Source organism: Cupressus sempervirens, chromosome 5 (assembly GCF_028749045.1).
Source record: "Cupressus sempervirens isolate cs-2001-9-10 chromosome 5, ASM2874904v1, whole genome shotgun sequence".
Classification (NCBI taxonomy): Eukaryota; Viridiplantae; Streptophyta; class Pinopsida; order Cupressales; family Cupressaceae; genus Cupressus; species Cupressus sempervirens.
Genome location: NC_143122.1, coordinates 448800603 through 448816324, shown reverse-complemented (window position 1 = coordinate 448816324; position 15722 = coordinate 448800603). Strand labels below are relative to the sequence as shown.

Below are 15722 nucleotides of genomic sequence, written 5' to 3'. Positions count from 1 at the left end.
GTGAGTAGTTGTGCCACTTGCATTGAATGTTGCTTTTCTAGTTGAGGCTACTACAATGCCTTTGGGCTTTAGTGGGTCATCGTCTAGTTACTTGTCATAGAATCAGGTCATGCCCTCATACAAGATCTTTGTTGTAAACGTTTTACCTATTCAGGCTCCACCTGTCAAGAATAAGTATAATGGTTTATGTGGTTGTAGTTTCTTTGTCATGAGAACATCACTCACAAGGGCTTGATGTTCTTCATTTAATTGCCGTCATAGTTTATATTATTCTTCATGTTTAAGTAAGAATGAATGAGCTTTTTCTTTGAATGGTGGAGTTGTATTAAAGTTTATTTATTTCATTTTCCTTACATGCATGACATCACCAAGAATGTCATAATGGTTTGGTTCTATGTCTATTATGGTATGTCTAGCTTCATATTCAAATATTGGGCATTTATCAATGTTTTGGTCTATTGCAGCTTCATCTATGTTACCCCATTTGTCATCAACTTGAGCATTGAACTTTCTTTCTATATCCATGATTTGTGTTTTATATGTGTTGTGTATTGTATGCCAAGAGTTGTGGCCAACTAGCAATGTATTTTCATTATGCCTGAATGGTACATAAAGCATGACTTTTTCTCTACAATAGTTTTCATGGTCAATATGGGCACTGTATTCCACATAGCGTATGATATATGGTTTATGTTTCTTTTGTATGTTTTTTGGGCCTTTGTAGTAGTATGCAGTGTACTTAGCCAATGATAATTTTTCAAATGCATCTTCCTGTTGTATGTATTTGTCTATTGCAAATGCACACATGATGTTTTCTAAATTGTCATGTTCTTTTGCAAATAACTTGGGATTTTTTAGCATGAAGACTTGACTTTTCGAAGGTGCAGTGTTGATGAAGATAGTTCTTCTTTAACATTTGTGTAGTGGCAATGACAAGGCAATATGCACAGCTTGTCGAGTAGACATTTGCTGATAGTGGAGCAAAGTATTTCCTAATTTTCTTATGTATTGTGTTTTGTCATCATGGGCATGTGTAGATTGATTCCATATCTGTGAAAATGCTAGAGACATGGTCCTATCTTGTTTTGTCATATATGAGCAACAGTATGATGTTGTAGCATATGCATCTAGAATGAATTGTGTGCCTGTGTTTGCGTACCATAGAGATGGCACTTGCTTTGCAAATGCATTTGTTTAAATGTCTTTTGGATGTCTCTTTAGTAGTACAATTCTTCTCATTAATGTAGATTGTAGCATTGCAACATAATCTTTTTCATTCATGTTAATTCTATTCAAGAAATCCATAAATGTGGTCTCATCTATATAGTGTTCATTTTCTAGTTTTGCAAAGAATGATTTTGCTTTTTCTTTAATTGTTGCATTTGCATTGTCCAATGGCTCTAGAATTATAGTTCTTTTAATCAGGGGCAATGGAAATCCAAATCGACAGTTAGAGGTCCTATATTTTTTGCAAGTTCTTGTGTGGTGATGTATTTGTATCGTGGCCAATGTTTGGTCAAGAAGTGCTGAGTCACATGAGATATACTTGTCTACAAAGTTTTAAATGTCTTAATTATTATGACTGCCATAAATTTGTGCATCCTATACCCATAATAGAAAATGAGCATGTTCATTTCCTCTATTTTGGAATTCTATGACAAAGAAATAGTCAATTACTTTGACAAAGAGTGTTTTATTTTTCATCATCAACTTTCGAAATGCATTTACTCGATGGCAAATGTAACAACTGCAAAGAATTGGATTTTGCCTAATGTTGAAGTCTAAATCTTTTTCTCCTATGGTTTCAATTTGCTTGTGTTGTTGTTTCTTAGATATAGCTTCTAATGCTTTGCATAGTGGCTGCCATAAATGTTTAGCACTAGTCAATGTTACAAAGAAAGTTGGCAGGCCCAGTTGTCTAATCATTGTGAATATGTTCTTTTGAGTATTTTCCAAGTAATATGGTGATGTGTGGATACTTTTTAATGTTCTAAAGCCTAGTGGTGATCTTAATATCTTTTCCATGTTTCTAGGTTCGTGAACGTCTTTGGCAAACAATAATTTCCCTCTGAGTTCAACTTTTCTTATACAAAACCCATGCTAGTGATGAAATTTGTTGAATAATGACCTTAATAGCTTTGAAAAAAATATTGGTTATATGAGTTGCAAAATCATTGTCCTGATGCATGAGCTACCATTTTGCAATTTTTTGGTATGACAGGGTACTTGTAATGTCAGTTGGACGTGGAAATCCATAGAATAATGCTGGAAAATTAATTTCTTATGAATATGTGTCATGGAAAATGCCCAAAGGCTTCATGCCTCCAGAAGGCACAATTTCAATAATAGCTGAATCAAGATCCCTAATTGATTGTGCATCATTAAACCAATGAACCAGTGATTGGCTCATCATCAATCTCTAAAGTATCAATGTTTGTTTCCATGTTTGTATTAGTGTTTTTTTGCATGCTGTATTTTTGAATCTAAAGCAAAACTTCCCAATCTTGGTTTATGCAAATATTTTCACTCTTATACAATGAAGTTCTTAATAAACTTGTCAATGCCTTCATGACACAAGATGGTCTTACATTTTCTTGTGCATATGCATTTTCATATTCTAATTTGCGTTTTAGTTTAACTACAATAGTTTTGTTGTTTTTTGTTTCTCTAGACAATGCATGTTGCACTCTGTCAATGTCTACAAGTACATTGATGATTGTTCCTATTAAGCCAAATTATGATCTTTTAAATCCTAATTGTCTGATCTATGCAAAAGCTATACACAAAGACACAAGTCTTTCTTCTAATGATGTTAACAATTGTATTGTTTCTATTTGTGGGTTACGTCTTATGTTCCAAGGCACAGCTAGACAAGGCACTTTGCCTATTAGTATGGATTTTAGGCACTGTTTGCAAATCATCTGCCCAACTTGTAGTTTCTTTTCGATACTTGTACCACATAACAAGGAAAAAGCGTCAATACATGTGTTGTTTGTATTTTGTATATTCATTTGGAAATGCAAAGTTTCACAAAGGGTACATGAGTACGTTGGGGTGTCATTTATTGTTGCCAAATATCTATTTATTGATGTCTGATTTATGTTCTTAGAAAATTGTTGGTTTCTATGTGTCTGTATCTGTAAGAGGCCCTTGTTCTTAGGTTCTTGTTCCTTTTTGCTATTGCATATTCTTTTCTTGAGGCATCGTAGTGAGCATTGAGTTGTCCTATTTGTAGAATTGGATGGTGTTGTTTTAGTGTTCTTTTCAGTATCTGATTTTAGTGTCATTACCTTACACATAGGGTTTGTATTTGTGTCAACTACATGATATTGTTGCATATTCAACTCACTTGCTAGTGCCCTATGTTTTCTTCTTTGATTAATGACATTGTCCTTGGGTCCTTGCTTTTGCCTATCACGTATTGTATCCTACAATCTTTTCATTGAGCATTTTCTTGTTATGTTTGTAGTAGTAGAAGAGCTTGTTTCAGCTGTTGAGCTTCTGCAAGGTACACTATCTATTTGCCGAATTATTTCATCATGTCTTAAGACCACATGTTCTTTGTTGTGAGTATTTTCTTTCGGTGTAATTTGCTGAGAGACAGTTTGACTATTTTGGTCAACTAGATGAAATTGTTGCATGTTGAGGTCATTTGCTTCTGCCATTGTCAATTTCTTATTGTTTAGGAAAGATGTTACTATAGTTGAGAGTGAGAAAAATTAACTCTAATTCAGGGCAACTGATATCAATTATGTCAACAAATTTCTAATTTCTAAACATGTAATATTGAGTAAGTAACTAGGATTTGAAAAGACTATTGCTTATAGCAATTGTAGAGGATGTAAACAATATCTATACACAATTTGCATAAATTCTATTTCCTTAAATTTAATTCTGCAGGCATAAAAATGCATCGCTCACCTATTCAATCGAGCTATGAGGTTGTTTGGTTGTATGGATTGTGAGGTTGACAAGACTATTGGACTACACAACCACATTGAAAATAGAAAGACAAGAAATTAGTAAAATTATGTCATTATATTATATTCAGATGTAAGTTATTTCTATAGAATAAAATAAATAAATAAAATAATTATGTCTGCATATAAATTATAGTTTTAATATGCACAATATTAGGCAATGATAATTGAAGTAATGGAGGCGAAACATAACAATTATTGGTAATCTGAGAGGTCTAAGAGATAAGAATCCGATTATTACTATTGATGTTGAACTGAAATAAGACAGTGATAATAGATAATAATTTATTTAGAGTTCTTTGCCTTAAACTAGTAACTACGATTTGAAAAGACTTGCATATAGCAACTACAGAGGACATAGACAATATCTATACACAATTTGCATAAATTCTATTTTCTTAAATTGAATTTTGCAAGCATGAAAATGCATTGCTCACTTGTTCAATCGAGCTATGAGGGTGTTTGGCTGTAAGGAGTGTGAGGTTGACAACACTATTGGACTAGACAAGCATACACTGAAAAGACAAACAAAAGAAATTAGTAAAATTATGTCATTATATTCAAATGTAAGTTATTTCTATAGTATAAACTAAAAAATAATAATAATTATGTCTGCTTATAACTTTGAATTGTTATATGCACAATATTAGGCAATAATAATTGAAGTAGTGGAAGCGAAACGTAACAATTACTGGTAATCTCGAAGCTCTAAGAGATAAGAATATGATAATTAGTGTTGATGTTAAACTGAAATAGGACAACAATAACAACTAAGGATTTATTTAGAGTTCTTCACCATAAACTTCAATTGAAAAATATATATGTAACCAATATTATTTTAGCATCCATTTTTGTTAAAGATTTTGAATCCGAGTAAAGATGAACAACAGTTCAGAAGAAAATTTCAAATCAGTCTTTCATGTTTGTAATATACAAATTCCATTTTGAAGAAGGGACATTAATTTCCAGCTCTTCCTACATGGAGAAAGAGTGATGATGAAAAAAAAATAGTTGTAAGTAGTTGTCTTTTAATCAATTTAAATTCAAAAAATTATTATGGCTCGGGCCCTATGACTGGAAACCTTGTGCCAGACATCAATTTATTAAACATCCATCTATGTCTTAGCATTGTAATAAAATTAGTTATGAATTTAAAGATTTAATATATTCTTAGAAAGAGAAAGTTACTGCAAACAAAGTTTTTAAAAATATAGGAAAATATTGAATTGATCCTTCACATCCTTCAAAATTATATTACAAGTTTATGAACAAAGATAATGGCACTTTGATTCTTTTCACAAACCCTCCTAAATACTATAAGTTCACAAACAAGGACATGCCCATTCAAAAAAATTGGAACCAAGCTTTAATTTCGATGAGGATTGCAGAATAGATGGGTAGGACACTTGAAAGAACATCCATTTCAACAAACATTAAGGAACGTGTTGATTTTTCATGTGCACTATTTAGTCTTGATGGGGGTCTTCTGGCCAATGCACCTCATGTGCCTGTTCAGTTAGGAGCAATGTCTAGCACTGTGTGTTGGCAACTGAAACATTGGAGTGAAAATCTAAGAGAAGGAGACGTCTTGGTGACCAATCATCCCTGTGCAGGTGGAAGCCATTTACCTAATATAACTGTGATAGTTCTAGTTTTTCGAGATGGGAGGCTCATATTTTTTGCTGGAAAATAGGGGCCACCAAGTAGAAATAGGTGGAATAACCCTTGGTAGTATGCCCCCTTTTTCAAAAGCAATGTGGGAAGAGGAAGCTTCAATTAAGCCTTTTAAATTAGTAGAACAAGGGATCTTTCGAGAAGACGACATCATCAAACTACTTCAAGGGCAGAATTGTGATGAACATGGACAACTTATTGATGGAGTTATTGGAGTGATCTCAGGGAGTTGAGTACTTGATGATAATCTCTGTGACCTTAGAGCACAAGTTGCGACAAATCAAGTTTTTTGAAGCCCAAACAATGACGTCGATGCGTTACTTGTGATTAGTATCAGCGAGCCAAAGATAATAGAGGAGATTACTGAAGTGACCAAATAGAGGAAAAAAATCTATTTCTATCCTGATGCACAAAGGGGAAAAAATTGAAAAATCATTGCTATTGAAACAAAAACCCTTCATATGAATATAACAAAGCATGTCATCTAAATAGAAAGAGAAAATTGTAGGAGACTATAACGGTTTAAATGGAGATAATTATTGATGTCATTGACAAAACAACAAGAAGAATAAATTTTCAAAAGGGCAAAGTCTCACCCTTTCACACCGACTCTCACCCTATATGCAACCCGCATCTAAGCACTGACTAATGCTACAGCTAGGGTCTGCAAAAACTTGGTATGCCTAAATTTGTGAGCAACATACTATTTCTGCACAGGTTTCGATTTGAACGATTGAAAAGAAAAAGGTTGAGAGAGGAAGCACGTCAAGTCTAATATCTAAGCTTCAATTTCTGAAAACTTAAATTATTTACAGATTTGAAAGAAGAAGACTTGTAGCTCTCAAATCTAAGGTGGAAAAAAGCAAAAACCTGATGTTCAGATCATTGACTTTGACCCTCACCACTATGCACAACGAACTTCCTCAATTTGAATCAAGTCACTGACTAATGCCACTGAGAGTTGATCCACCGACTGATGCCACAGAGATATTCATTGTAAATGCTACAAGTTTTCAGATGCATTTATTACATTCATATCCCTTCTCTGTCTAATTGTCAAAACATTCATATGCATTTATTACATTCACATCTTTTCTCTGTCCGATTGTCAAAACATTAGTTTCTTTTGCGCTACAACTGTCTTCATAAGATTTTTATTATTTTTAGCTTCATTTATAAATTGACAAAACCCCAACAAATTCATGTCAACCAATCATAAAATAGGAAAATAGCTTATAGATTACAATTATTAAATAGTTGAATGCTTAACCTTACACTATTGAAATAGGTGAAATTAGAAAATTTAATCAAGTCTGCATCCGAGAACATTAGTTCCCTCCCTTATATAAGGCAGGGACTAATAAAGGTTATTTTAGCAATGAGAGCTGTATAAAATTTAAGTTCAACATTATCTATTTCCCTTTTGAAAAAACAAAAAAACCAATTTCCAAACTTTCCCTCACATCCTTGAGGGCCCGTTTGGTTGCTAGAATACAACGGGAATAGGAATAGGAAATTAGAATATGATTTGTATTCTTTGTTTGGTGCGTGGAATAGGAATAGGGAATAGGAATACGTATTCTCATTTTAGCCCCAAAATGAGCTTTTGTCCATTCCAAAAAATACCTGTAATTGGAATTGCTATTCTTGCATTCATTTTAACTTTCTCAAATTTGATTAAATTTTCAAATCCGCTTTGACGTGGGGTGAGCGCTGGAACTTTGTTTTCAATATTTTCAAATATTTCAGCGATTTTCCAATGGCATCGATTGTATCTTCAGAAATATTTTCAAATGGCGCCTATTGCAAGTTAATCCTATTCCAATTTAAGCTTGCATAACCAAACAAGGGATAAACAAGATTGGATTGCATTTTTCCATTCCTATTCTTCATTCTCCATTCTCCATTCTCCATTCTCCATTCTCATTCAAATTTTCTATTCTAATGGTCAATTCCTACGCTTGCAACCAAACGGGCCCTCATAGAATCACCCCCTTTAAAATGTGCAGCGCTCGCTGAAATAATCTAGAAGTCCTAAACGATTCAAAAATTTCTCTTCCATTAGATAAGCAGATTTTGCACTTAACGCGGCGCATTAAGCCAACCCTCTTCTACTTTTGTTGCGCCTGCAAACACTTTCTCCATTTCTTTGCAGTTGGCAAGTAGCGGCAGCAGCAGCAGCTTGAGTGGAACTTTGACAACTGATCTTTATTAGAAGAGCGATACTTTCTCCTCGCCAATACTCATGGCGGTAGGTTTGGGAATATAAATATTTTTGCCTGCTTTCGCCATTTTGAACAAGAACGTAAGGGTTAGGGTTTATCGTTGATGTCCACTTTGTAATGAAAATGCAGCATGAAAAGTTATTCAAAGATGAGGCCACGGATGAGAAGGGTGATCGCGCCAGAATGGTAAGATTTATGTTTCTAAGCAATGATGGAAATCCTCTGGGCAACTTTGGCTTGATATTGCTGTTTTCTTTTCTTTAGTAGCTCTTTTGGCAAGGCTAACGTCCTTCAAGAACTCATCCCTTACAAGATCCCATGAATGATCAAACTAGCATTCCCTGCGTATGATGATGATTATATGCGGGCTTTTTAACCACAATGAATCAACTTAGTTTGATATCTTATTTGCAAAACCTTAATTTATAGGGCAGTTTTATGATAGATGGAAAGACAACTAGCTGATGTCGTTTGATATGTCATTTGCTAAACCTCTGCCAAGGATTGCAGGTTTTTAAATAGCTAACAATAACAAAATGTCTTTGTTCGATGCGTCATTTTCAAAACCTCAAGCAAGTATTATAGTTTATTTTTTACAGGTAGCCAATAACGGGTTAGTATCCACTGTAACCTTAACCTGGATAACAGGTTCTGAATCCAGGTCACGGATTTTATGGATTCCACCACCATAGTCACTTAGCTTTACGTTGCCAATATATAAGATGCTTAAAGCTTTGGTAGCCATGTGCCGACACAATGAACTCGAAGAGGTCAAAAAACTGACATGTCCTTCCGAGGAAAAAAAACAAAAGAGTACGGGGAAAATAGCTGGAAAAGTCGAATGAGGATTTTTTTCAAGCAAATATCGTCAAACACACAAGGCTTCATTCATTGTGTATTACTTCAATAGAAGCTGAAAACTGAAGGTGATTAGATTTTTGCAGAGTGTGGCTGTATTGATATGCTCTCCTAAGAAACTAAGGGTTTCAGTTGTACTAGTTGATAATAGTAATTATTTATCTCATCTATATGAGATTTTAATATTTATGTTACAATGACTTTAGAAGCGATAAGTCACCACTACCTAAAAACTGAAATCTTGGAAGTACAAATATTTACACGTTTGTGCTCAGAGATAATTTGGCATATAGGTACCTCTGAACATTATTAACAGAGAGTCTTCATTGTCTCGAAGAACCATAGTTGGCCTATGCTGCATAAGCCTTTACAAGACAGACAGCGACGCAGAAAAGGAAAGAGTTTTATTCTTCAAAATAAAGCAGTATTTATTCCTTGAAATCCTGGTTTATAACAACAATTCTGTTGCAGATAACTTCAGCAATCATTTGAAAATTTTTATACACATCTAGGACAGAAATTGTTAAGGCTGAAGCAAAATGCAAGGTGCACCAAAAGCTTTGATTTTTCCAACAGGCGGTTTGTTAAGGTAGTATCATTATATCATACACTCTGCCAAGCTATTTTTGTGCAAACATTGCAAATATTTTGTCTTATGTGGGCAGGGCAATCTGTTTCTGACGGGTACAGTAGAATCTATCACTAGTTCATCTTACAATATGACTGCCAGCAGGGATAGGTTTGAATACCTACAGCCACACATGAGGTCAATTTTTTCTTTTCTTTTTTGCTTCTGATACTGGTCTGTCAATCAATTGTTGAAAGCAGGGGTGGTGATGTTTCCTTTAAATGTTTAGAAAAATGCAAAGGGCTTATAGATAAATAAAAAATGGAGGTGAATTTTCATATGCCAACAGAAGGCAATAAATTATTAACATAAACAGTGTACCAATAATAAGCATTCACTCTTTGGTTATATTCTTGATTACTACAAACCTTCTTTAGCTACTATAGGGCAAGATGAAGCTCTGTCCATCGTTGGTTGAGCCAAGAATCCAAAAGAATTGCCATGCGGCTGGCAGTTGAAGGAGAAGAAATTTCCTTCACAACTATTCCTCCATGTTTTTACAAACTTGAGAGGTTAAAGGCCCAAATGCTATTTTATTAAAATGATGTTATTTAGTAGAGCAAAAACCTCAAATGTGAAATTGGGCTGATATATCCAGCAATCATTAGTTAGACAGTATTTTGAGGAGTGCATTGCAATATTTTAAGAGTCTCACCCAAATGGTTAAGTTTATTATCTGAGATTGTACCATCATCAATCCATGTTACCCGGACCAATTCCTATTGAGTGAGAAAAGTAGCCCTTAAACAGCTGAAGAACACAATAGGATTATTGTGAATAGAAGCTGATTAGTTTGATGAATCTACTGAATTGCATAGTATTTAAGTATATACATTGCAAAACATTAGCTTACAGCATCCACATAGCAACTGTGGTAGGCAGATACAAATCAAAACCACTCTTGTTGCTGAGGAAATCTAACCTGTCTGTGAAGGGATTGAGAGGGGTGATTTGAAATGGAGAGATTCCAAAAAAATTGAAGATACAATTCCAATGAGTTTAATCATTGTAGGGAGTGAATCTATAAAACACTTATTCAAAAAGATCTGAAAACCGTTGACAGTGCCAAAAATGTTGACCAAAATTCTGAGAAGATTTTGTCATGGGGATCAATGGCCCATCATACTACACACACCGTGTGGTGGTAAATTGAAGAGTATTGACATATAGGAGATATCAAAGATTCAAGATACTGTGTACTGGGGACAAGCAGCAAAGCCAAGAGAAAGTCCTTTCCTAGATATGATTTTTAAGACACTGTAAAGCTGTATATAAAAGATGATAATCAATAAAGTGGTCAAAGACATATTGCTATTGAAATAAGTTAGATAGCTTTGCTGACATTTTTCTGGAGAATAGAAGCTTAAATTTGGTGGAAGGATTTGTCAAAAAGTGATAGTGGTTCCACAATGAATTGGAAATTAATGAGTTAAAACATAACAGATTAATCGACAAAGTGTGCTATGATCAAAATGGTGTTTATAACCATATTAAAAAATGTGATATCTGCAAGTGAAGATGTGGCATTATTTTTCATGAAGATTTTGATTTTCTACTGACCAATGAGCACAGTGTCATTGAGAGAACATGTACTTGTGTTTTAAACATGTCTTCAATTTTGTAGATTATATGCATCAAGTTTGAACCGTTTAAGTCTTCAAACTGCATAATAATATCTGGAATGGGACTTCAATTATATTCTATTGAAATACTTTTTCTGGGACCAATCTGGGTATACATTTCTATTACTTATTGCTTTTTATTACTTAAATTTTTTTGTTTATAGTTTCTCTTTTTTTTGGGAGTTGAAGTTTCAACAGGAGGTCATTGTAATGTGCAATTGGGATTGCTAATTGTACCATAGCATGTGCAGAAAATGTCAAGCTAAAGAAGATTTCCTTGTTTAATGGATGTTGTTCTATTAGATAAAGCAAAACGATATTCTGGAATTGAACTAGAGTAAAATTGGTTAAATTGTGTAGGATATTTAATATAGATGGCAAGAAGGCTTAGATATTGAAGGAATAGCATGTACAAACAATGATAACTAACTATTTAAAGTTTGCTGACGCAGGCATCATTTATTGGTGGCATGGCAGTTGCTGACCTTGTGAAGACAACATTAGGGCCTAAGGGAATGGTAATTAATTTTTTAATTATCTTGCAATGAATTAATCATGGTATCTGTTCATCATTTATATTGAATATTTAGAAAATATTTAGTGTTAAAAAATATATAACATAATTTGCTTTTCGATGTGCTAATCGTATAAAAGCTTTGGGTGCAACCATGGGACATATTGAGAAATTTGAAAAATGTATTAATCTAATATTATGTATACAATAATCTATTTAATTTCTCTGGCGCATCGATGTTTGGGGTAAAAGTATTGTATCAACAGGTTTAGGACTAAAAATTAAATAATAAATGTTTGTTATCTGATATATTTGATCTCTGTGGTTCTTATGTAGGATAAAATTCTGCAATCGACAGGTAGGGGACACAGTGTGACTGTGACAAATGATGGTGCTACAATCTTGAAATCTCTTCATATAGATAATCCTGCAGCTAAAGTTATGGTCGGTATCCTACAATTCTGCTATCGAATTTCTTTAGATTCAATAATAATTGCCAAGTTTATTTTGATCATTGCGCTAGTTTCCTTAACCTTGTTATGAACTAGACATCTCAAAAGTGCAAGATGATGAAGTAGGGGATGGAACCACTTCTGTGGTTGTTTTGGCCGGAGAACTTTTGAGGGAGGCAGAAAAACTAGTAGCAATGAAGATCCATCCAATGACAATTATATCTGGTATATGCTAGACTTGTCAGCATTGCAATGGATCACTTTTTGTTGATTTTGCAGTTTCGTGACAGGATTGTGTGAATGATTTTTTGCTAATATTATCCTTTAAGTTATGTGTTTAGGATGTATGATTCTGTACTTCTGCTTCAAGTAACTATATCCCAATGAAATGTTAAATAAGTAGCAAAAGGGTCTAATCAATTGTAAAAATGTCATCAATGTTTACGATACTTCAAATATTATGGATGCATTACAGAAAAAATCTTTGTTGCAGGGAGTGAAATAGTGTATAGAAAGGAGATTGCCATTATAGCTTAATGCATATCAAGTTTTGCATGACAATTGAAGAATTTCAGGATTGCTTTAGTACACATGTTCAGAGGATTTTCCAGAATACAATTGCTTTTTGTGCAAATCAAATTGGTGTTCTAACTGCATTATTTCAATTGTTTATTTTTGGATGAATGACAGGTTATAGAATGGCTGTTGAATGTGCTCGTAATGCATTAGAAAAGCGGGTCTGGGACAATAAAGCAAATGCAGGTAAAGCTCTAAGCTTACCATTTTATGTAATAATTTCGAATCATTTTAGTCTTTAGGTACACTGATTGCCTGAATGGCATTTGTAGTTGAATTACTTCAACTTCAGAATTTCTCGAAGTTTTTTGGAAGGGGAATTTTTTCCCAGATTTTGGGGATGGTAGGATTTAGCTATTAAAATATTTTAAACAAAAAATAAGAAGCTGGACTAAAAAATTGTAAATGCGATGAGCTAATTCACAATATGTATCCTCACTCTGTTAGTCTTTTAAGGGTATCAGCAATATTCTTCTTTAGAAGTTATACCCCAAATGGTGTAGGTGGACAATTTCTGAAAAATAGGGACGTTCCCCTTAAAATCATGATTCCCTGGGATGTCAACTTGACATCTGGGGAGGTCTTGTTTTGCTAGTGAATGTTTTCTATTTGAATGTCCACAGAATGAAATTATTAATCTGTTGTTTTTAAATGGCAAGACATTTCACAGTGTGTAAATATAGCCTCATAAAGTTTGGTTATATATGGCATGTCTTTTGATTCTTTTGCCAATTATGTTATATGCAGAGAAATTCCGTTTAGATCTGATGAAGATTGCAATGACCACACTGAGTTCCAAAATCCTTGCACAGGACAAAGAACATTTTGCAGAGTTGGCTGTCGATGCAGTAATGCGGCTTAAGGTACTTACTTTCTTTTGGTTATTAGTGTATTTCGAAATGGGGAAGGCAAAGTGCTTTAAAGGAATTTTTGCCATTAATAGAATGAATTGTTGCCAATACGTCATATTCATGGTGGCTATTATTCATTCTATTTACTAGGCATAGCTAGGCCTCCTATGATGTCTTCCTCATTCAAATACAGATATCAATCTCATTCTGTGGTATTCTTTGTTTGTTTTGCATCCAACTTAGGTTTGAACCAATTCAGGGCATTCCTTATGCTCTTATGTTTCTAGGATCCTAACTTGTCCAGTTATATCTCTTATATTAATTAATAGCTCCTATCAATTGTTGTTCAGGGTAGCACAAATTTGGAAGCAATACAGATTATTAAAAAGGCAGGAGGGTCATTAAAGGATTCATTCTTGGATGAAGGGTAATTTTTTTGCATTCTATTTCTTTGATTGAGATTACATAGAAGCCATGAAAGAGATAGATAGTGCTTGCTGGTTTTCCATTATGTATATTTTCACATGCAATTATTTTCTGAAAACTTATGCATGCAAGGCCTTTGATAATGCTAAAAGAAGGCGCGGCTTTAATAGAATCTCAAAAATGTTTAATTTTTTTATTGGTCTTTGATTTCATCTTCCAATCTTATATGTTACTATAAAAAAGGACTTTGATGAGGAGGGAATCCCCTTCCAGAATTTGTTAAAAATCCATGGAGATATTGACTCTTTGCATGAAAGCAGAGCTCATCTGTCTTTAAACACAGCAAGTAAAAATTTGCTAAAAGCAGTCAGCTCAACCAACACGTTGCTCAAAATTTACTTGGAATCAGGAGCGAAGGCTGGTTGTTGGAAATTTGAAATGCAACACTAGATTGAAGAAATTTTAGATCCTTATATTCATTTTTTGATAAAACAGATTCTAGAGGGAGGATTAACACCACTTTGCTCTTGTTCCCTGGGGCCCTCTAGTTCGAAAAAGTTAACCTAGCATGTCAGCTGTAATGTCCTGTTTTTGAAATGGGATGATTATAATAAAATAAAATATCAAAAAATAAATTCAAATACAATATACTTATAAAATATAATTCTAATCCTATCAAAAGTTAAGGGGAATGTGAAGAATCGTGACTTTTTAAGGGAAAAGATATATAAAAAGTTACCACCCTGCAAAGCATACATCTTTATTATCTGATTATTACTGCTTTGGACCATAGCACTGTGGTTCTTTTAACCTGAGGACAAAACCACTCACGGAAGAAAGTAAAGGATGGAAACACAATTTCTCAATAATGGTTTCACATTGAAATCACCATTGTGCTGTCTGATCTCCTAGTAGACTTTATCAAAATTTCAAGTTAATAACATTTGCTGTTTGTTGGCGAATCTGATCATTATCTTTGAAAGAGATATTTAATTGTGGAAATTCGATTAATTATCAGAAATATCAATTGGAAAAAAATTAAGTTCCTTTTTTAGCTGGTCCTAGGGCTTGGTCCGCTCCATTTCAAACTGGCTATGGGTCTGTCTGATTCGACATTGGGCTCGGCTAGGGTTTACACCCAGGCAGATTGATTCGTCCAGGATGAACCTGGGATGAACCCAAGACAAACATGGATGTACTTGGGCGAATTGACAGTGAACCAGGGCAGAAAAGTGCAGAAAACAAGTTTTTTTCTCGCAGAGTTGTCGAGAGCAGCAGAGGAAGCCTTTCAATTTGACCACAACAGCCTTCTCAAACTTCCGTGCAATGTTGATCATTTCAGGAAAATGAAAAAGATTATTCGCAAAGTTCAAACAAGTCCATCTTATTTCTGATAACATTTCTATGACCAAAGCTATTATTGTAATCTGTGTTTATGAGTAGCCCAAATGAGGCAGCTGGATATATAATGACAACAAACCATTGCCTCTCTTCATATTTCATTATTGGTTGTGCAATATCAAGTAATAATGGTTTATCTATCTTTAAAACAACAATATGTAAAATAGGTTCACAGATTCCTTTTTGAGGTATCTATTATGCTTAATTATTGAAGTATGTTTTTATTGACCTATTTTAGAAAAATAGCTGTCTAGACAAATAATTTGCTGGTTATATAATTTCGAGTAACAGTGACAATACTAGTTTATGTACTTTGAAAGTAATATTAGTTTATATATTTTTAATATTATCATATTGAACTTGAAGCATGTGATACCACAAGTTTCTGGTGTTTTTGTTGTGTATAGGATACTATGTGACAATCTAATCTCAATTCATGCTTGTAGGCTGCATATATATAAATATAATTTAGGGTGTTTTATTTCAAGCCAAAGATGTTGATATAATGTAAAATT

The 15722-nt window shown here is 33.8% G+C and overlaps 1 protein-coding gene across 1 annotated transcript in view; it reads left to right on the top strand.

Annotated features, from left to right (window-relative positions):
- Positions 1 to 7681: 7681 nt before the first annotated feature.
- Positions 7682 to 15722, top strand: part of LOC149556716 (T-complex protein 1 subunit beta) — a 50232-nt gene continuing 42191 nt past the window's right edge. The window contains exons 1-8 of the mRNA XM_089831193.1: positions 7682 to 7905; positions 8009 to 8065; positions 11440 to 11505; positions 11838 to 11949; positions 12050 to 12178; positions 12644 to 12715; positions 13277 to 13392; positions 13731 to 13807. Of these exons, the coding sequence (XP_089687319.1) occupies positions 7900 to 7905; positions 8009 to 8065; positions 11440 to 11505; positions 11838 to 11949; positions 12050 to 12178; positions 12644 to 12715; positions 13277 to 13392; positions 13731 to 13807 (635 nt within the window). The 5' untranslated portion in view covers positions 7682 to 7899. The remainder of the gene's footprint in view (positions 7906 to 8008; positions 8066 to 11439; positions 11506 to 11837; positions 11950 to 12049; positions 12179 to 12643; positions 12716 to 13276; positions 13393 to 13730; positions 13808 to 15722) is intronic.